General features: G+C 39.2%; 2 protein-coding genes across 2 annotated transcripts; both read right to left on the reverse strand.

Moving 5' to 3' along the window:
• Positions 1 to 2,077: 2,077 nt before the first annotated feature.
• Positions 2,078 to 3,087, reverse strand: LOC148851602 (uncharacterized). The gene has a single exon (XM_088944561.1). It carries the CDS (start codon positions 2,769 to 2,771, stop codon positions 2,220 to 2,222), a length of 552 nt encoding a protein of 183 aa, XP_088800687.1. The 5' UTR covers positions 2,772 to 3,087; the 3' UTR covers positions 2,078 to 2,219.
• A 7,909-nt stretch (positions 3,088 to 10,996) lies between these two features.
• Positions 10,997 to 12,284, reverse strand: LOC148851603 (uncharacterized). The gene has a single exon (XM_088944562.1). The coding sequence runs from the start codon at positions 11,837 to 11,839 to the stop codon at positions 11,300 to 11,302; it is 540 nt and encodes a 179-aa protein (XP_088800688.1). The 5' UTR covers positions 11,840 to 12,284; the 3' UTR covers positions 10,997 to 11,299.
• Positions 12,285 to 21,672: the final 9,388 nt, after the last annotated feature.

Here is a 21,672-nt window from a genome sequence, read left to right on the forward strand (position 1 = left end):
CCATGCTAATGAATATATTTTTATCTTCTAGATTTATCCAATATTGTGATTTCCATATAGTCTATGAATTATTGTGCTTATTGCAATTAAGAGCTTGGTCACCTCTTAATTGATTTGTGTTATGTGAATGAATTGAGAAAGGAATTCACATAATTGACAAAATAATTCATAGTGTGAATTGAATGGTATATAGAGATATATATATACATGAATCATCTGAATTTAATGGTTTTTTTGGACTTAATGCACTTCCATCTTGAGAGCTCTACTCGAGAGATCGAAGGGTTACCTGATGGGCGTAGGTTTAGTATATCTCGAGAGAAAATATTAAATAAATTTGAAAAAATCACAGCTTATGGGAATGACAATTAGTCTTGGATAATCAGACCCATCAATATTCATTACATTGGTTAGGTGGACCAAAAGTCCTAGCGATTTCACCATTTGCATATTCGATTAGTGATCACCCTTGTTTTTATTTTCTTTGTTCCAATTTTATTTTCAGTAGTTCTTGCTCAATCCTGATTTTTTATTGTCCAAATAATTAGGAAAAACTATGATTCTAATACTTATTTTGTTAAATCCCCGTGGAAACGATATTATTATACTACTTGATAAATAGTGCACTTGCTAGGGTTATATATTTATAGCTATCACTAGGTTCAATAAGAAATGAAATGGTAGAGTGGGTAATTTTCATATTTTAAGACGAAGGAAGGCATTCATGTCAAGGAAATGAATTAGGAATTAAGAAGAAAAAGTTTTTTTCTATGCCAATGACATAATTCTTATTATTTGAACTGGTTTCTTTTAATTTGGAGAAATTGAGGTATTTTTAGTCAATTAGGATTTAAGAGAAAAGGGTGAGGAAAAGAAATAAGTTTAGGTGGACATTTTGATAATTTAATGTATTCCATCATTGACTTAATGGTTAAGGGTATTTGTGGCAAAGTGAAAGTTTAGGAGGTCTTTGTAACATATGAAAGTTCAAAGGGCTCTTTGTTGCAAATTACAAAGTACAAAGGGATCTTTGTATTTATCAAAAATAAAATTGCTAAAACCTCCCCTAAAGCTTTGATTGTTGCTGAAACCTTCCCTTAATTTTAGTAATTGCAATCACCTCCATGAACTTTCATAGTTGCATGTTGATCCCTTTAGTTGGAATCTTCTATAAAGAGGCATGGAAATGTCCAAAATGCCCATACAGTTTGCTTTTGACCAAAATGTTTACAAATTTTCTTATATGAATTGTTAGCCCAAACCCTTTCACTCTTTTATGAAGTTGATTTATTTTTCAAATTTTCTCTTCATATCAATTATTTAAAGGCAAAGCTGCAAATTTAAATTCTCCATTTTTTTGTTGTTTATAAAATTCATATTGACTTAGTTTTTTTTTTTTTGTAGAAAACAACCTCAACAATACCTCTTTTTAGAAGATTCTAACAAAGAATATCTACTTGCAAATTGTAATTGTATCAGAGAGTTTTTAGGGAGGTGATTGCAAATTTGCGATTATCAAACTCGGAGAGAGATTTCAGCAAGGTCAAAAATTTAAATAGAAATTTCAACAATTTACCCCAAAATTAAAATGCTGATAAGAAACCGGAAACCACGAGTTCGGATCAGTGCCCCACAATCATGAGTTTGGATTTGCTCTCACAGAGCGCACCTCACACCTCACAGCACTTTCCTGCCGTGCATAGGAAACATCTCCCATGATTAAAAATTTATAATTTCGAATATATTCCAGGAGCACGGCTAAAACAAGGTGTGAAGTAGGTGTGAGGCACGAATTGGAATCTATTCCTCACATAGGGCGCCTCACATCGACCTCACATACACATCTAACCTCACATGCACGGTGGATGTGCCTGTGAGCGCCCATGTGGGAGGAGCAGATCCCGTTCCGTGTGAGGCGTCCTCCCGTCTCGTGAGGCACGCTTTGTGAGGGCAGATTCAAACTCCACAATCACATCTCAACCTGCATCGGAAGCATCTTGATTCTGGTTGGAGTGAACTACAGGGAGCGCTCTATGGGGCGATGATGCAAAATTCGGAAAAGGCTACATTCGGGAGATTCTGAAAAGAGTGATGTTTTGGCGTTTCAGAAATTACACAGACAAACACCGGCATCACAACCATCACCACCACCTTCGACGCGGAGGCATCCAATTCCAGGACAGACAGTGTAGAACACATGTGAAGAAGTGGATTTTAGATTAGGAACAGGGAAGGGCAACCGAGGAAGAGACCATGAAGACGTATATCAGAATCAAGAATCCGATATGCACGGTCCAGTTCCTCTTGAGTTTAACAAAATAGCTCAGGGGAGGCTGCTGGAATTGAACCTCGAAGTCGTCCGTCTCTTCTGCCAGCCCGCTGCTCCTTCTCATCTTGATCTGTTTCAACCTCTCCGCCGCTAGCCGCAGTGTCAGCTTGTGGCACCGCCGCTGGTACTTGAGCCCATTGATGCAGCGGAGAGTCCGAGCCACCGAGACATAGAAGATGAGATGGGCCATGGTGAGGAGGCCGATGGGGACCCAGCAGTGGCGACACTGTAGCCTGGGCGACTGGACCAGGGCAATGGAGACCAGGCCTAGGAAGAGGAAGAAGAACTGGAAGAGCTTCGAAAGCTCCTTCTTTTCGAGATCCACGGCTCGATTCTTCTCCAAGGTTTTTTCGAAGTGGAGCTTGATGATGGTGTTTAGGGCTTGTAAGGCTGTTTCCTTTTGGACCGCTGGGTGTTCATAGCCCATCATTGCTAACTGCATGCCGAGTCCTGGCGCCTGACCTCCTCCTTCCCAGTTACCACCCAACAAGTGCGGTGGAATGATGCAGAGAAGAGACAAGATGGAGCAGAGATGGCTCCTGAGTCGTTTGGGTTTTGAGTGATTTTCCTCCGTGTTAGTTGAAGGTGTTTTGGGGGCCCTGAATGCCTATGAGTTGAATCCGTTGCGAGATATCCCTAATTCAAGTAAACCTTCCAGCGTTTCAAGGGCAAGACAGTAGTTGCATTCTATTAACATGCTGATGCCGCGTTCTATTGGGGGTTTCCAACTAATTGGTACTCACTATCTATTGAGTGGTGGGGAAAGGTTTCCTACCATTCACGGACCAATATTGTGTTTGTGCAAGGTAGATAGGATCAAGTTAATAGGTATTCTGTTTCTTTGTTTTGAATCTCTCTCTAATTTATACTCTAAAGCCGTGAGCTGGTTTGGCATGCATGATTCCAGCTCCCTCCTTGTAGATGTCCTAAGTTCTCACTGTATTTTTTTTTTTCTGTTCCCTAATGAATTACTTGGTTTACTTATCAAAATAAATGGAATCCAATGAGTTTCCCAAGTTCTTTCTTTCATTTGATTTGATTGGTCAACTCTTCATATTTTTTACTACTTTAGTTTTTTTTTTTTCAAAATTTATCATTGGTTATTTACTTGGTCAAATTATTGATCCCCCAATTTACAAATTTTCTCATTGTTTGTAATAGTGACAGGTGTAGAAATCTGATAAAACACAAGGGGAGGGTACATGTATCATAGGTGGGAGTTTTGCAAAATAAAAATCAAGGGTAAGTTTCTGAAACCTCCCATGAAGTTTCTGATCCTTCCAATACAATGGTAAATGATCCCCTCTAGTAGAATCTTCTAAAAAAGGCATGAAATTGTTCACAATAGCCATCTAATTACTATTGAGGCTGGTTTCTATTGGAAAAAAAGAATACAAACTTTATAAACAACAAAAACAAAGAGAATTTATTCAGTTTTTACCTTTGAGTGATTGATTTGAAGGGCAAATTTGGAAAATAAATCAATTTCAGAAAAAAAATTAGAAAAGTTTTGGTTAGTGATTCATATGAAGAGAAAATTTGGAAAACAAACACTTTTGTTAAAAGTAATTGCATGGGTATTTTGGACATTTTTATGCATTTTTTTAGAAAATTCTACTAGAGGGGAATCTACTTGCAATTATGCTAGAAAGTTCAAGGGAGGTGATTTCAAATACCAAACCTCAAGGGAGGTTTCAGTAACAACCAGAAATTCAAGGAAGGTTTCAGCAATTTACTCTAAAATAAAAAAAAAAATAAAAATTTGTGAGGTAGAGTGTAAATCATAATTTTCACTATTAGTTTAGATTAAAGTTTTGTCTCGTGTATTTCTTCTTGTTCAGAGAAGACCAAGTAGGAGATTAATGAAAACCAATAAGAGACTCGACATTACATTAATAGCCCAATAAAATAATGAAAATACTATTGACCATTCTCATTGCTAGTGAAGAAAAAAAAAGCAGTTTTGCTCTAAAAATAGCTTTTCTTCTTTTGAGGTATTTTTATCAAATTCCATGTAAATAGCCCACAAATATTAGTAAACTTGTAGGGACTTGTATGATGCATGGGATTTGTCAAAGGAAAGTGAAATAACAGAAATTGATAACTATCATAAAGAAGGAATGCAATGTTGCTTAAAATAATTAATCTTTATTTTAATAATTTGTTACAAAAATAATTTTATAATTTGGATTACTTCATAAAATAATTATTTTTTTTTATATATCTATTAGTGTTCTATTTTATTCCTTTTACTTTATTAATGATTAAATATTACAACTTTTTGTAAATATTACTTAAATATTAGTAAATATATAAAATTAGGTTGTAATCATAATTAAATTAATCTATAGATTAACTTTTCTAATCAAAATTAAATTAATCTAAGCATAAGATCAAGGTTTAAGACTTTCGAGTGGAGCTTTGGTTGATGCCCAATTTGACCCAACCCCCCAAGTTGCACCCGTAAGAGTTATGTAACATTCATAATTAGACGAAACCAAAAGAAGATGCATTATTTTTTAGGGTTTTATTCTATTTTAGATAAAAATTATTAATATTGAAGTAAAAGAAGCTATGAGAGATGGTTTTCGCCATTATGTAATCTAATGAACAAAAAAAATTAAATAGAATAAAATAAAGGGAAATTTTCTTAAATTATCTCTATTGTAATTGATAAATTGAACCGTTTAAATTGTTATAAACCACTCCTACTATTTCTAACAATTTACCAGCTCTACCCCTGTTAGTATCCGTTAATGTTCTGTCAAAAATACCTACACATTAATACCACGTGACGTAATTTTTTTTTTAAATCCAATACTGCCCTTCGTTCCACTTTTGTAATCCGGGTAGGAATCACCGCCTGTGAGCGGGACTGTTACCCCCGGCTGTAACAAGGACCAATGCATCTCTCGTCTGTTATCTTCTCCCTCCCTGTATCTCTATCTCTCCATCCACTCCGTCGATGAGGATCAGAACGCGGTGGCTCTGATCTCCCTCTTGCAGAAGACAACCACCATCACCTTCATCCACCCTCCGATTCAGCACCTACTCCATTCCTCCAATGACCCAAGCTAGAGTATCGACAACGCTCTGATCTGTAGCTTACCATGACTGAGATCGAAGTGTTGTCTCTTCTCTCTGTTTCTCTTTTCTTTTTTTTCATCAAATTTTATTCAAAATCTGCATCGGCTTTTCCTATGTCGTCAATGATCTAAACCTGTGGAGTGAAGAACTGCGTTCAAATTAAACCTCTGCATCTGGACTGGTACGAGTGGTAGCAGAAACAGTAAATGTGAGTATCAAGCTGCACCGATCTCCAGTTGCAGCAGCAGTCGGTGAACACTGAGACCGCGGTGCTTGCCAGGACATTCAAGGCACATAAAGATGTGCACCGTTCCAAACCCCAGCATCCTCATGGGTTTCGTTGTTGCAGAAACCTCTCATAGAGAGATTCTTCTTCTCTCTCTCTCTCTCTCTCTCTCTCTCTCTCTCTCTTTTCTCTCTCTCTCTCTTATTAATGTTTAAAACTTTCTGAATCAATCTGATCGGGTTGATCCATCTTCTGATCAATCTGGATCCATCTTCTCTCTTTATTAATTATCTTTCCTAGCGATTCAAATATCTAGATCAATCTGGGTCAATCTTCTGATTTTCATAAATATACTGAAGGCAAGACTGTCGGGCAGAGATCCTCTATTAGCTCCCCTTTCAAATTGAGTATCATTACCTCAAACTGTTAATTCCATGAAGGGGAGAATGGCTTGTATAGAGTTTGGAGATGCTGCCCCATGGTTCAAATCAAGATTGTGGAGCTGTTCCTTGAAGAAGTCGAGGTGTGTTGTTAATTCCACCAAAGCAGAAGACGATGCAGATGGTTGCCTCAGTCAGATATTTCATCCCCTGTGACAATGCAACCCAACAGATGGTTGCCACATTAGGCATGATGAGTCTACATGCTGCTTATCAAGAGTAGCTGTGTTCAGACCTACATTATCAACAACACACGGGTTGTGTTCTTAAACAAGAGTCCTCAGCACAGGACTGAAAAGGGGGTCGCCAACACTTGTGAGGTCTGCGAGCATTAGCCTCCTCAGATTGTGTTCTTCAACGAGCGTCCTCAGCCCAAGACTGAAAAAGGGGGTCACCAACACTTGCGAGGTCTAGGAGCTTAGCCTCCTTAATTCTTTCCGATTTTCGATTCTGTTCTCTTGGTGGAGGGAAAACTTTTGAAAATTTGACAAATAGTAAAGGGCAAAAGGGACATTTCGTCATTCCCATTACAATTCCACCATGATGGCAATTATTAGAAGCATTAGGGGTGGTCTAAGACAATATGTAAATAGTGAGGATAAAGTTAGGGGCCATTTGGAAAGTCTTTTTCGAAAGATATTCCGGAAGCGCTAACAATCAAAAGACGTAGTGAGCTTTTGCATTTAGATTGTTACAGGTTGAAGACCATTTGGTTAAGACATGTCTTTCTACATGTCTTTTCGTGTGAACACGAGTTGAAAAGAAAAACGAAAAACTCCAAAAATCGTTAAAAATGGGCTTCGCACGTCTTTTCGGTGCAACGTCTTTTGGCAGCTAGATCTGAGTCTAATAAAAAATTATTATTTTATGTATATATAGTATAACTATTTATTTATATAGATATTATGTATAATTATATAAAGTTTATAATTGATAAATTTAATATTTTTGTATACATATATATTTAAAAAATAAAATTTTTAAACTTTTTTAATTTTTTTGATCATTTTAAACACAATAAGATAGTAGTGAATTAAACCCAAACTTGACCTAATAATTGGATGCAAATGCGGATTTAGAGATTTCATAATCAAATGCAGATGCATATGTAATTGGATGATCTTATCTAAATCCGATCCATTTACAACCCTATTGTCTACATTATGTATGGGCTTGGTGCAGATCTGAGCTAGACCTAGCTCAGAAGAAAATAGTAACTTGATCTAAAAAATGTGTAGGTCTAACAAGGTTAGGCTAAATTATAAATAATCATCCCTAAGGAGATGGAGTCTTATGACATTTCTAATTGCTGCATTATTTGTTTTATTATTTTAATTAATTTTTATAAGGAACACAAATGATTTATTTTATTACTTTTAATAAGATTTTTACTTTTTATTATTAATTTTAATTATTCTATTAATATTAATTATTTTTAAAAATAATTAAAATTCTTAATTATTAATAGTTGTTAGAGTTGCTAAAACTTAATATTTTTATTAAATTTAATAATTTTAGTTACTTGGTTCAAATTATAATCTTTGGCAATTAACCAATTAAATAGAATTTCAATGTGAAACAAATAAATGGAATTTGGATGAGAGTAAACTTCTTTCTCTTTGAAATACAATAAGCTAATAATGGAAAAGGCCTATAGAAATATGCTAAAATAGGTTAATGATGGAAGGGGTAGGACCTATCATATTCTCTCTCTCATCTTTTTAGGTGATTTAACTATTTATGACATTTTTACTAAATAATTTTTAAATTGTTATTTGTTTATGGGCTGGATTGGGCCCAAACTAGTCTTGAAATTTGTGAGCCTATAGACTAGACTAAAATGATCACCCCTAAGAAAATTACTTTTGGTTTATTAGATTAATAAGGAGAGATGAGAGAATAAAATAAAAAATAAAAATATGAAACAAAGCATTAATAGAGTAAGTTATTAGAGGAGAGAGAGTTAATGGAATGACTAATAAGGAAAGATAATCCTTTTTTTTTATGAAGAGAGATAATCAAAAGACTTAACGAGAAAGAAAAGAGAGAATTAATGGCTAGTTAATGAGGAAAGATGTCTTTAAGATTTAAAGTTGATTAGCTAGTTGAATTATTTTGTTCAATTTAAAAAAAAACACAAAATAGATAAATGGTAAACAATAAATGAAAGACATGCTGACATGGCAGGCCCAGTTTCAATATATAGATATAAATGCAATCGTTAGCATTACTTTATCGTTAAGAAACGGAACAATAACAAACTCATAAAGATATCAAAACACAAGAAGAATAAGAGGCACAAAATACATACTGATTTACGTGGTTCAGCTCTATTTCTCAATTAAATTTTACGATTGTTGATGCTCTAAAACATGTATAAGGCGTTATTCATCATAATCCCAAGTGTTTGTGTCAGTTAGAGAAATCTTTTCCCACCTTTCTGGTTCTACCAAAAGCCATGTCTTCTATCAAATAATGATATTTTATTTGATCTTACCTTACTTTTTCAGAGACTTATGTACAATTTCATTGATGTCTATGCAAATGATCAAACCATCTCAGTCAACCAACTCTTCTTCAACTTTTCCCTTCTAATGCTTTCATTTCCTATCCTGTCCCTTCCAGTCTTCACTAACGATTTTTTACCCACAATCTCTTCCCACATTCCCACCCACAATACACTATCACCACGTATTTGCAACCTTTCTCGGTGGAGTTTGAATATCTTACCCATGCCTCACTATAATTCTATATTGAGAATATCTTTCATATTTGCATGTTATCATTCATGAGAATATATTTCTAATGTACAACTGCTATGACATGTGATTAGAAGATCTGAATTCCTCTTACTGAATGATAAGGGAGAGATTCTCTCAATGCACACCTCATAGATGGAGATGTGAAAAGAGTTTGTGGGCAAGAGATCCAAAGCTATCCAGTCTTGCCATTCATTCATCTCAACTAATACTCTTTTTCAAACATATTGTCCAGTAATTACCTATTTAACAGACCCTTTTGTTTGCGAGCCTAAATTTGACAAGCAATAACAGGGACCACTTCCAATTCTTGGTTAACTAGTTGATATTTTTGTAACAGGTAAATGCAATTGCCAAATCACTGCACAATAAAACATCACCGTCAGATATGGATTATTAATTTATGGAGCTTTTATGGCTAGGTATGGAGCTTTTATGGCAGGGCCCCAAATTTGAGAAGTGGGAAGTTAAATATAGCAAGAAATAATGGGAAAAAAGAGTAGGCTTTTAAAATAGTCATTTACTAAAGCACCCCTATATTTTGATGAATTTATTAAAAATTATCATATAATTTGCATTTTATTAAAACACCCCTATAGTTTGTAATTAATTTACTTAATCCACTTTTTATTAGATGACATTGCAAAATAACTGTTTTGACTTTAATGTCCATTTGAATCAATTTAGTCAAAAGAAAGTAAAATAAATTTTTTTTTTTGTCCCTCATAAGACACGAGCATCAACCACTCTTTGAATATATTTCGTCAATTTTATTTTCTATAAGTACGTGGTAGTAGGGGTACTTTTGGAATAAACAATCATGTAAAATGATTCGCATCTATTTGGTTAAGTGGGAATTTCCTCAGAGGTGTTTTTTTATATAAATGTTTATCTGAAAAATGCTACTTTAAACGTTTTTCGCTTTTTCTATTTGGTTGCATGTTTTATGGGTGTTTCAAGTAACACCCCATAAAGTTGTTTTCCACCTCATAAAAAGTGCACTTTATCGGCATTTGACGTTTCCTCAAATTATTCATGCACATAAATAAAAAAGTTTCAGTTTTTTAGTGTTTATTTGATAAATAGTGAAACTAAACAGTGATTTCATATACAATAAACACTAATGCCTATGTGGCACTGATGTGGAACGTTTTTTTAATAAATGGTCACAAAATCATACATATATAAAATTGGTGAAATTATAAAAGTGTTTTAGTAAAATAAAAACTATAGATCTGTAAAACTATAAGAGGCGTTGTAGACTTCTAGTAAATGATCCCTTTTAAAAATACAAGCTAACCCATTCAAACATCATGATAGTTTAATTCATCCTCAAATCTATACATTGACAGAGGCCAACAATTTCATTGTGAAGGGCAGAAGGATTATACTTTGAAAAAGAAAAAGATCCCCTTGGTGACAAATGAGATCAAATCCTCTTTCTTTTGTTGGCTACCTCCTCCATGTGATATCATGAAGATAAATTCAATTGTAATGAAGCAAAGGGATCAGACAAGTCAAGGCCATCTGTCACCATTACATGCATTCATCTTTCTTTTCCAAAGCATCAAGCTTGTTGAAACCGGAAGGTCTCTTTCTACTGCTGGGGACTGGTCTGGGTGTGTTGGTTTCAGTTTCTTTCTTTTATTAAAGCAGTTTTATTCAAAAAGGAAAAAAAAAACAAAAGACTCATAATTTAAGAGATGGGTACCCATAAGGCAGTGCCATCACTTTGTCGGATGATCAAAATGTTATATAATTGGTTCAACTGATGATAAGACGATTCTCTGGGTTTATTAATGGAGTCCTACTACTGTGCAAGCCATAATGAGTCTCTGCACAAACCCCCACATTCATTGCACCTTTCTTCTCTGGTAAACCAGTCATTGGCAGAAGAAGTAGCAGTGGGGACTGGGGAACAACGGAGTTTCATTGCTTCGGTCCAATTAAGGGGAGTGATTTGGACGCATCCATGTTTTGACTTTCATCGTTGCAAACAACGGAGGGATGTGCTCCGCTTATCATAAATGGGGTGTGTTCAGAATCCAAATCGCTTCCCTTTAAAAATGCATACAAACAAATAAATAAATCGTTTAGTACTTCGTGAATCCTTGTCAGTTCCAGCTCCTGAGCGTATTAACTATGAACAATGAACTTACTTCCAAATTTCAAATGGATTAATAATCAAAGTTATCTTTTTCCGAATTTCTCTCAGCAGTACAGATTTTCATGGAATTGGACGAGATTAAGAGAATCCATGAAATGGAGGAAATAAAATTAAAATGCCGTGAAGAAACCGTAAAAGACGGCACTCGGCGGAATCTGTAGACTGAAGTTTTGGCGTTACAGAAATTACACACATAAAACACCGGCGACACAACCATCCCCACCACTTCCGACGTTGAGGAGTCCAATTCCGGGACGGTGTAGAACATTCATAAAGAAAGTGGGGTTTGGATCAGAAACAGAGAAGGACAACAGAGGAAGAGACCATGAAGCCGTATATCAGGATCAGGAATCCGAAATGCATGGCCCAGTTCCTCTTGAACTTACCAAAATAGCTCTCGGGAGGCTCCTGGTAGTGAATCTCGAAGTCATCCGTCTCGCCCGCCAGCTCGCTGTTCCTCCTCATCTTGATCTGTTTCAACCTCTCCGTCGCCAGCCCCAGCGTGAGCTTGTGGCACCGCCGCTGGTACTTGAAGCCATTGATGCAGCGGAGAGTCTGAGCCACGGAGACGTAGAAGATGAGATGGGCCATGGTGAGGAGGCCGATGGGGACCCAGCAGTGGCGGCACTGTAGCCGGTGGGACTGGACCAGGGCAACGAAGACGAGGCCCAGGAAGAGGAAGAAGAACTGGAAGAACTTCCAAAGCTCCTTCTTTTGTAGATCGACGGCCCGTTTCTTCTCCAAGGTTTTCTCGAAGTGGAGCTGGATTATGGTGTTTAGAGCTTGTAGCGCTGTTTCTTTTGGGACTGCCGGGTGTTCATAGTCCGCCATTGCTGACTGCTGGGTGCTGGCCCCTCACCAGTCAGTCAGTCACCTCTTCTTTCCCACCCAATAAGTGCGGTGGGTGGGTGGGTGGATGTAGGGAAGAGACAAAGGTGGAGCAGAGCCAGAGATGGATGGAAAACCCAAAATGTTTGTTCGAGACTTTGAGTTGTGTGGGGGTTTCGTTTCTGAAGACTGAAGGTTCTTGACTGCTTGCTTTTGGTTTTGGGCCCTGCGGCCCTGGATTACCTATGAATTGGATCCGTTGCTGGATTCTTAATACAAGTAGACCACCTTCCAGGGTTTTAAGGGCAGGACTGTTGCGTCAGTTCAAATTTTGCATTCCTATCTGGGGATCCAGAAAAGCAAAGGATCCTGCGATTAGGTACCAAGTAAGTAGCAACTATTGAGTGATGACTAAACGGAGAGGCCTTCCCTGTTATTAGTCTGGACTCTGGAGTGGACTATCCTCTCTTTTGAGTTTTGAGCTTTTAATGGTTCACGTGACAAGGGCCAGGGCCCAAGGCTAGCTTCCAAAATTCGATAAAATAGGGCCAAAAGCCCAAAAGCTTGACGGTGAAATGGTCCCACTTAAATTGACGCGCATGCCGCATGGAAGATTTGGACGATTCCTTTTTTAGTAGTGGCGGCAATATTTAACATGGGACTTCCTCATAAATAAAATTAGTGGATTTCAGTTTATCTTAATCTTGTTCGTGTTAAATTTGTAGCACAATGATTAATCCAATTAATTTCAGATTGATTCATTTAACTCGAAAATGATCTATTTATGATCCAAAGTTCCAACTTCCAAGTATTAAATCTAGATGAAATATTACCATAGTAGGTAAAGATTTTATTAAATGACTTTTATGAATTTGTTTAAATAATGATTATTAAATCTTTATTTTCCAAATTCAGGTAAAACATGCCATTTATTTTTTATTTATAATTGGATTGAACAATTTTATTCATCCATGTTTTAAAATTTGACACCATTAAATGTTCATATTCATGCCGATCTAAATTTCCCTACCTTAACACGACACGAGAATACGAATTACCATCCTTACTTTTACTACAGGGCCCACCTATGGAAATCCTTTGTCAGTACTCTTTGCCAGCAAGAGGTAAAGGGGATATCACCATATATGAGTAAGCAGTTAATATTTTCAGCATAAATATCCACAACAAAAATTAAAAAAAAAAATGGCAAAAAAGGGTGGAAATGAGGATAATATCCCGGAACCAAGCTATGAATTGGCAAAAAGAAAGATTGAAACTTTTCAGAAGATGGTAATCTAAGTGCAGAATAAAAGTATAAAACAACAATCTAATAATCCTAGCTGAATTGCACATGGAAGATGGAACAACTTTGGTTAAACGGATGGCTCAACCAATTTCTGCATATATCATGGCTAAGTCCATAATCCCAAAGAAGGTGGTCTAATAGAGAATCGCAATTAGTGGAAAAAAAGTGATATAGAAAAGATATGATATTGAGTAAGTGATACACGTCTCTTACGTGGATAAATTAATTTTTCCATTTAAGGGAAAGTTGTTAACACTTGGATGGGATAAAATTGTCCCTTTTGATAATAGAATCTTTATGGCTAAAATGATTATTATCTTATTTACTTGAAAAATAAAAGAACATGGGTAAATACACTTTACCCGAATCAATAACTTACCGAAAAATGAACGGAGCCTAGGTGAAATGAATTTTAGCTTTCAACCAAAGAAAAAATCCAATAGTGTGTATTGGCAAAGATTGGGTGTATTCATTGGAAGTAGACAAAACCATCAAAATATTAGTATTAGCGTGCTTGGTAATTATGGCGGTGACACATCAGCACCACGTTGAAAAACGGTGCTTCAGAAAACAATAACATGTTTTGAACCATTTTTCCATAAAAAACGGTGCTCTAAACCATGTCTTAAAAATTGAGAAGGTGTGATATGGGGAAACATCAAATTTGACGTTTTCTCAATTTGAAGCTTGTTGCTACCAACGATAACATAATGTGACAGTGACATGTACTTCCTATAATGGATACAAGTGCTGAAAATAGATGATACAAAACATAAGTTGTTATTATTGCCCCAGGAAATATCCTATCTGGCAGCAACGTTTAACAAACAAAAAATAGAATTAAATCCAAATACAATTCTTGTTTCATATTATGCAGAAGGTACAGTGAGAAGAAGAGTCTGAGAGAAAGTTGTCGACAGTAGACCATATAAAACCTGCTTCCAAAATAAACAATTCTCCATATTTTGGATCCATCGAAATGGTTGAATCAAGGTGTTGGACTAGCATGCATAGTTGCATACCATCTGTTTGTACTTTTTTCGCTGTAAACTATAAAAGTATCTTTGTTGCACCAAAGCAACTGGACCTGGACCAAATCAGAGACACCACGCCACCAAAACTTCCACTAATTAAGCATCAAACCAAAAGTGATCGAGAAGAGGCAACCATGATCATTGACTCCATGACCCATCGAGATCGGCTTCAGTCACTGCGAGGCCCGTTCAAACACTGTTCGAACAGCATTGCATCGAAAACAGCTATGATGGTTGTTCAAGCGGGCCTTGCAGTGACTGAATCCCATCACTGACCCATCTCCCTGTTGCAGAGAGTTGTAGTAACAAAGAAAAGAAAAAAATGGGGCGATTGGATGACTGTAATCATTTGCAATGAATTGACTATATGCATCACACGTCTCCATGAAGTTATTGTGTCCACCAATACACGGATGGAATCATAACCAATTGGACCCAAATTCATAACTAATTCCTTTTAGTCCACTCAAAATATTCTTTCATGGCGCATACACACAGGCCCCACAGCCCAGCCCATATTTCATCTTCATTTTCCCTCTATGGCTGCAACACAAATTGAATCGGAGTCTTTTGTTCAAACGGCAGCAGAAAAAACACACACCGCATCATCATTTTATTTATACCATCGGTTGTTTCTACTTGTTTAAATATATATATTTATCTCGGTAAATGTATTTTAGATAAAAAAAAAATTGTTTAGATAAATAAGATTTCAGCATTTTTGTATGATAAATTGGTAGGAGAATGACGATTCAGCAGGGTCAGAATTTTTAGACTCAAAATAATTGGGGGTAGGTGCCGATTCGAAATTGATAGCAATTCATAGGTCAACATTGGTGCATAAAATGGAATATTTAACAATTTAAATATTTATAGGTTTTCCGTAAGTTATTTGACTAAAAAGAGATGTGGAAGGGAAAGAGCTTTATCGGCAACACACGGGTAAATTGCTTATCTGCATTGCACGAGGGTATCATTAGCCCAAATAATTGATACTTTCTATCTTCAATTGCTATAAAACCCAATACAACTGCACATGAACGTGGCAATCATACTCAATTTACCATTAAATACTAGCAAACAAACATAACCTTCCAGTGGGCCGTGCATGAAGTAAGCATTCTTGAGCCATAACTTGCCACGTGTACATGTTGAGGACCAAAGACCGCGTAAAAGAACATGCAACCCCAGATCAGGTGGATGGCCCAAAAGGGGCACAACTCTCAAGATTCCTGCGGTAGAAACTGACAGGCGCAGTTTAGCGTGGTTTAAGGCATCGGATGCCGCGCACGATAAAGGAGGACATGTGAGCTAGGTCAGCTTTTGTCTCGCTGCGTGCGTGGGCCGCAGCCCTCATTAACGGACATCTAGGACATTCCCCATCTACATCGGTACAATCCTTCATCTTTGATAGCGTTCATACCGTCTCGGAAGTTGGAACCGTGTACCGTTTACGGACTCGTTTCTGCGACATGTCTGGGCCTCCGGGGCTGACGATTGGGCTGGGACCCATTATTTAGTGGCCCAAAATTGAAGAAACTCCTCATACAAAGAATGATTTATTCATCGTGTTCTGTGCCGTGACGGAATGTTCCGTTTCAACGGTAACTTCGTACTCCTAGGGCCGACTGTTGTTATAATGCACCCCAATCTCAAACCCTCGGATAAAGCTCCGGTGGAGTACCCTTATTAATTTGGGGACCGTTAGCTTCAGAGGGAAAGTCGAAAGTGAAGGGAGAATGAAAAGAAACGGTGGTCATGAGTCATGACTCATGGTGGTGGTGGTACTCCCCCCTAATTTCATTACCGCACAGTTTTAGTTCAGTTCAGTACTTCAGTTGGGGAAGTACGGAGCAACTGAACGGGACTCAGAGTTTTGGGGCCCACCTGTTGTTTTGATGATCATTTGGTGGCCCTTTCCAGGAGCTGATCGATCGTCGGATCTGGCATTCTTTTTATTAAAGTCTTTGCTTGTCCAATCTTGACCGACCATTTTGTTGGGTTTCAGGTTGAAAGATGATCTATTCCGAAAAAATGGGGCAATAAATCAATAATAACGTTCAGTGGTGTGTTGTCCTGTTGTAGACTGTCGGATTCTTTTCTCCTTGCTATGTGCCAAATGAATGCCACCCATCATCATGATGTGGAGCTTGTTGTGGGTCCCAGTTGGAACGGAATGGTATAAGTCAAACTTAGCCCCCAATAAATATGAACTGGCCGAATTGGAACCGACTATTTTCCTTGAAACATTTGACCTTTCGATCTCTTTTACTTTGTTCTTGTATCCCTTTTATCCGTTTTATGATGCATCTTATGTTGATGAAGATTGGAACTGTTTTACCATTTTGAAGCTTGTGTTTTTGTTCTTCTGTTTTTTTTTTTTTTCTTGAAAATGTCAATATCAGAAAAAAAAAACCAAAAACAAAGCAGAAATGGCCTCGGCAACGCTTTCACCAGCAGGTCTGGTGGGCTTGGCAGTGGGCTCGGTAGGCCTAACCGCATGTTCTGCCATCACCTCGGGCCTCTTAGGCACGGCCCCTTCTTCCAAGTCGACGACAGGCGCGGCTACCACCTCGGGCCCCGAGGCAGAAGTCTGCAGAGGTTGGGGCTCGGCTGAAGCTCGTGGAGACTCAACATGCGCCTTCTTGGCTACGCGTTTCTTTCTCTTCATCTGGTGGAAGAGCTTCTGGTTGCCTACTCTCTCCGCCTCCATGGGACCTGCAGCGAAACACGACATCAACAACCCGAAGTGAACATACGAACAGAAAGCCGAAATGGAGGAAAACCTACCCGGGCTCGAGCTTCTCCTCAGAAGTGAAGTCTTTATAATTCAACCCGAGCTGGGCCAGTGACTAGAGCACCTTCTTGGTCTTCCCGTCTAGGATGACACCGGGGTCTTGAACGGCTATCCTCCAATTGGTGGGGAAGGGCCACCCCATACTGCTCCGGACTACGAAGTAATCCCGCTTCCAAGCTGGGTCTTTGCTCGGGAGTTTGTGCATGAGTTTGAAACCCGGGCGGGGGGACAGGTAGTAGGATCGCCTGTACCCAGGGAGAGCGCCTGAAGCGCTCTTCTTTATAGCCAAAATTGTACTAAGAACATCTAAATCTATGGAGAGGGAACTATCAAAGCAAAGAGATATGGACCCCACTACATTCCATATGGAGTTTGGATGGAGTTGGTCCAGGGTGATGTTAAAGTCTACCAACACCTCAACAATCAAAGGGTGAAGAGGAAGTCAGAGCCCGGCTATCAGTTGCTCCCTGAAGATCATGATCTCACCAGGACTATGCTCCCATGGGAAGTTGCCGGTGGGAAGGCTATATGAGTATTCCTTAGGGAGGCGGAACCTCTGTATGAGGTCCTGAAGCCTCTCCGAAGTCATTATAGAAGGCCCAAACTATCTGGTTCCCGACCTCGGTGGGAAGTGGATGCCAGATGACCCAAAGCCACCCGTACTTCGGATGGCTGGGCAGCAAAGGAGTCACCCTGAGCCGAGGTACCCACCTCGGGTTCGTTGATAAGGCTGCCTACACTAAACGACATAGCGAACTAAAGGGAAGAAACAAATTGAAAAGGGGAAGGAAGCTCAGGGGGACTCACCAAAAGAAACGCAATTGGACTGGGAGAACAGGACGAATCGGAAGACCCGAGCTAAGAGGCCTCCGATGAGAGCTCAAACACTAATGACGAGAGCTTTGTGGCGAAGAAAATGGCCAATGGTCCCCCTATTCATATCCAAAGCTACGGGTTCCTCGAGGCGAAAATGGAATAACGCGTTTTTGACGTCCGTGAAGTCCAAATCGCATGAGATCCGCACGTAATCCAGACACGACTTGAGTCTTTTTTTATTAAACCGGGCGCTAGAACGGTCCAGCTAGACGGAGCGCGCGACAAAGCGGCGTGAATACCAACGCCAAATCCACCCGGCGCATCATGACCTCCCCGCGCTGGGTCATCGCTGCATGGGGGGCAATTGATGGAGGGTGATTTGGCCCGACCTCGCAGCACGGGTACACGTGACCACAACTCGGAGGGAAAGTCCCACCGAGCTTAGCTCGAAAATTGGGCAGGTAAGCCACTCGTCGAAAGCCGTCTTACCCGCACTTCCTCCCCGAGGTTAAGGCACTTCGGGGGGTCCCGAGTTTGGGGCACCCTGACTTGTCTAAAGGCCCGAGCTCCCCCCAATGGACCTCGAGTCACTCCTAAACAGGAACACACCGATCCATCTCTAGACACCCCGAGGCATGGACACCTCGGGTCAGCTAGCTCGGCATAACTTGCTACGGGCAGCTCGTCATTCAAGAGACAGCCCGGCTCAGGGTAATTCGCAGAAGGGTAGCTCAGCATACCGTAGGAAGGCTTTCTGCTCGATCGTCGTACCTGACAAATCTGTGGACATTAGACCTGTCCCTCGTCAGAAAGCACCGCGTCTGTCACCTTCAGAAAGGTGTCTCACACCTGACAGGCACGTACCCTACAATGACGGCCCCGCGCATGCCACCTCAGCCTTGCCAGTAACGGCTGTGGCAGACTGATAGTGGCGGTTATACCTGCCCTGTCAGAAGCAAATGGCCCGAAGCAACGGAATTCAGTTATAAGGGGCTTATTCTCAAGGAACAAGGTATCTCGAATCACCTGCGCAATCTTCACTCTTAGCCTTTGTTTTCCCTTTGCTTCTCGCACAAAATACTGACTTAATCATCGGAGTGTTCCCGCTGGGCAAACCCCCAGGAGTTCTTCTTCTTCCCTCTCGTTCCAGATTTCTCTCAAGAGCCACTCAAGTGCCAGCTAGGAGTGACCGAATCGCGCTACATCAGATATGTTCACCGTGGGGCTAGCAGAACCCCTAAGAGTGGACGTGGAGATGCAACACCCTCCCAACCTGGTCACAGCCATGAACCTACCACGCGCCTTCGAACGCAAACTGCAACTCAATCACGAAACCTTCAGTATGGGGCAGCCTCCATTACCATGGGCATCCCCGTAACCACTCGGAATGGCTCTGTATCCAACAGCTAGCCAAGGACAGAAGCCACAGATGAGCACCAATTCCAGATCTGCATCCAGTGTGGGGAGTAGCATCGTTACACCCCCTATTAAGCACTTGTCCAGGGCTAAGATGGCAAAGCGCAGGGCGGGGGGCAATGTTTTAATTGCGATGAACTCTACTCAGCAGGGCACAAGTGCAAAAGACTTTTCTGCCTCCTGGTGAAACAAGAGGAAGATGAGGATGAACCCCTTTCATTGGAACCCGATCTAGGAGGGCAAGGTCATTCCACCTATCCGGGATTCCTTTGACAGTATTTCCCGACAACCATCCTAAATTCAAGCTTGAGGACAAGCTCATAGTCCAAAAGGGCAGTAATGTTGTGGATGCATTCATGGGAAGAATTACCGCCGCCAGCAGCAGTAGAGAGGGAGGCCCACACAGCATCTTATCTTGCCACGTCAACTCTTCTTGCCAGCTCGCTAATAGTTTACTTATTCCAGCTTATCTATTAGAAGTCGGTTAGAAGTGGGAGTTTTGTTCTTACTTATCTAGTTCTGTTCTTACTTATCTATTAGAGATAAGAATTGAGTTCTGTTAGAAGTAGGAGTTTGATTTAAAGTTGGATTGTCCTAGCTTAGTCGAATGGAGTAAGGAGTCTCCTCTTGTAATCTCCTATTTAAGGAGCTATGATTTGGGAATAAAGTATTCAGTTTTCAGTCAAGAGAAGAGTGAGGAGAGTTCGGGTGGTCTCTTGGACAAATCACCATTTGGTTTTTCACAATAGAGTCTACACGCAAGAGAAGACGTAAGGGGAAGCAAGAGGTTCTCCCCGTAAACCGACCCGTGATGAGATCCTACGCCCGAGCCCATAACATAAAGTGCAAGTAAATAATAAAAACAATAAAAAAAAAATGAAAATTGATTCAATTAGAGGACTGAATATTGTACGCTTTAGCAAACAAAATACTGAACATGTGTTCATTTTGAAAGAAACATTAAGACACTGCATAACCAATATCTTGTGTTCATATTTGCTTTGAAAGCATGTGTCCGAAGACCAACTTGGGGCTCAGTTTTCGTGAAACCACAACAAAAGATCAGAATGGAACCCATTTTTCTTAGCTATAGCTCCAAGTCCAAAGACATTGCAACTCACATATATAGAGCTTCAGCTTGGTTTTCTTCTTCCTATAAAAGCATAAAAGTAATATACTTTATAAAATATAAAAATGTATTAGTTTCTCAAAAGCCAAATTCAAACATAACAGTATTTTAATTGAACCAACATGCCAAAGTTCGACTCTGCTCTATTTGGGGTCCGTTTGGAAAATCTTTTTGGAAAGATCTTCTGATGGTTTTGACGAGATTAGATCTGCTCCTCACATTGGGTGTCTCACACCGACCTCACATGCACATTCTACCCTACATTGGGAACATTTCTTGTACTTATAAAATATTATTCACAGGAGATGTTCCCAATGCACGGTGGATGTGCCTGTGATGTGTGAGGAGCAGATCTTGTTCCAGCTTTGATAGTCAAAAGATACATTGAGCTTTTGCATGAAGATCTGAGCAGCCTGAAGTTAATTTGGCAGATACATATCTTTCCGTGCGTCTTTCCATGTCTTTCTGTGCAAGAATAAAACGCGAAAGACGTAAAAATTTTTCATTTGGAATTTCTCAAAATCAGCCCAAAATGGGCTTTTCGTGTCTTTTTGGCATTCTAGCTTTTGACGGCTAAATCTTCCACGAACCAAAGAGGAGTAGACCGAAAATCGATCTACCCGACTTATAAACAATCGAAAGACCACACGGTAAAACACGCCAAACAAACTCTTGATTATTACACTTTAGGCTCGGTTTGAAAAGAATACAAATACAAATATATACAATATAAATACATACAAAATAATATAAAATACAAGATTTTGTATAATCTACATATTTGTATTTTACTCCTTCCAAACTGAGACTTATGGGTGGGGAAAGATGGATGGAGAGAGAGAGATGGGACATAGGGGCTAGCCATTTTATTTGAAAGCCTTTAGCCCTGTCACAACTTGCTGAGGTGGAGCTAGTGAAGAGAATGGCTCAACCACCAATCTTGGGACAGGATAGCCAGCCAGTTGTATTGGCAATTAACATCACAACTTGAGGGTGGGGAATTCAATCTTGCTGTCCACTGTCATTCGAAGTGTCAATTATCAGAAAACTATAGGCGTCTACCTTTGTCGATTAACATCAGCCACAGTTTTTCTTGAAAGCACAAAGTCACAAAGTCACATTTTTTCAGAAAATTAAACTATATGACCTTTTTCTTTTTGGTGTTAATAAAGGCTGTTTCATTTGTTTCTATGTAAAATGGATCAATTTTTTCTTCAGGCGTAAGTGTTAACAAAATAATGAAAACTTTTTATTTTCCTTGGCAGTCACATCAAGCCTCCCTTTGATTGCACATAAAAAAAAAAGTAGGGAATGAAAAACAAAACCCTTTTCAAAAAC

This window comes from Nelumbo lutea, chromosome 5 (genome assembly GCF_056320005.1).
Source record: "Nelumbo lutea isolate HS-2025 chromosome 5, American lotus-T2T, whole genome shotgun sequence".
Lineage (NCBI taxonomy): Eukaryota > Viridiplantae > Streptophyta > Magnoliopsida > Proteales > Nelumbonaceae > Nelumbo > Nelumbo lutea.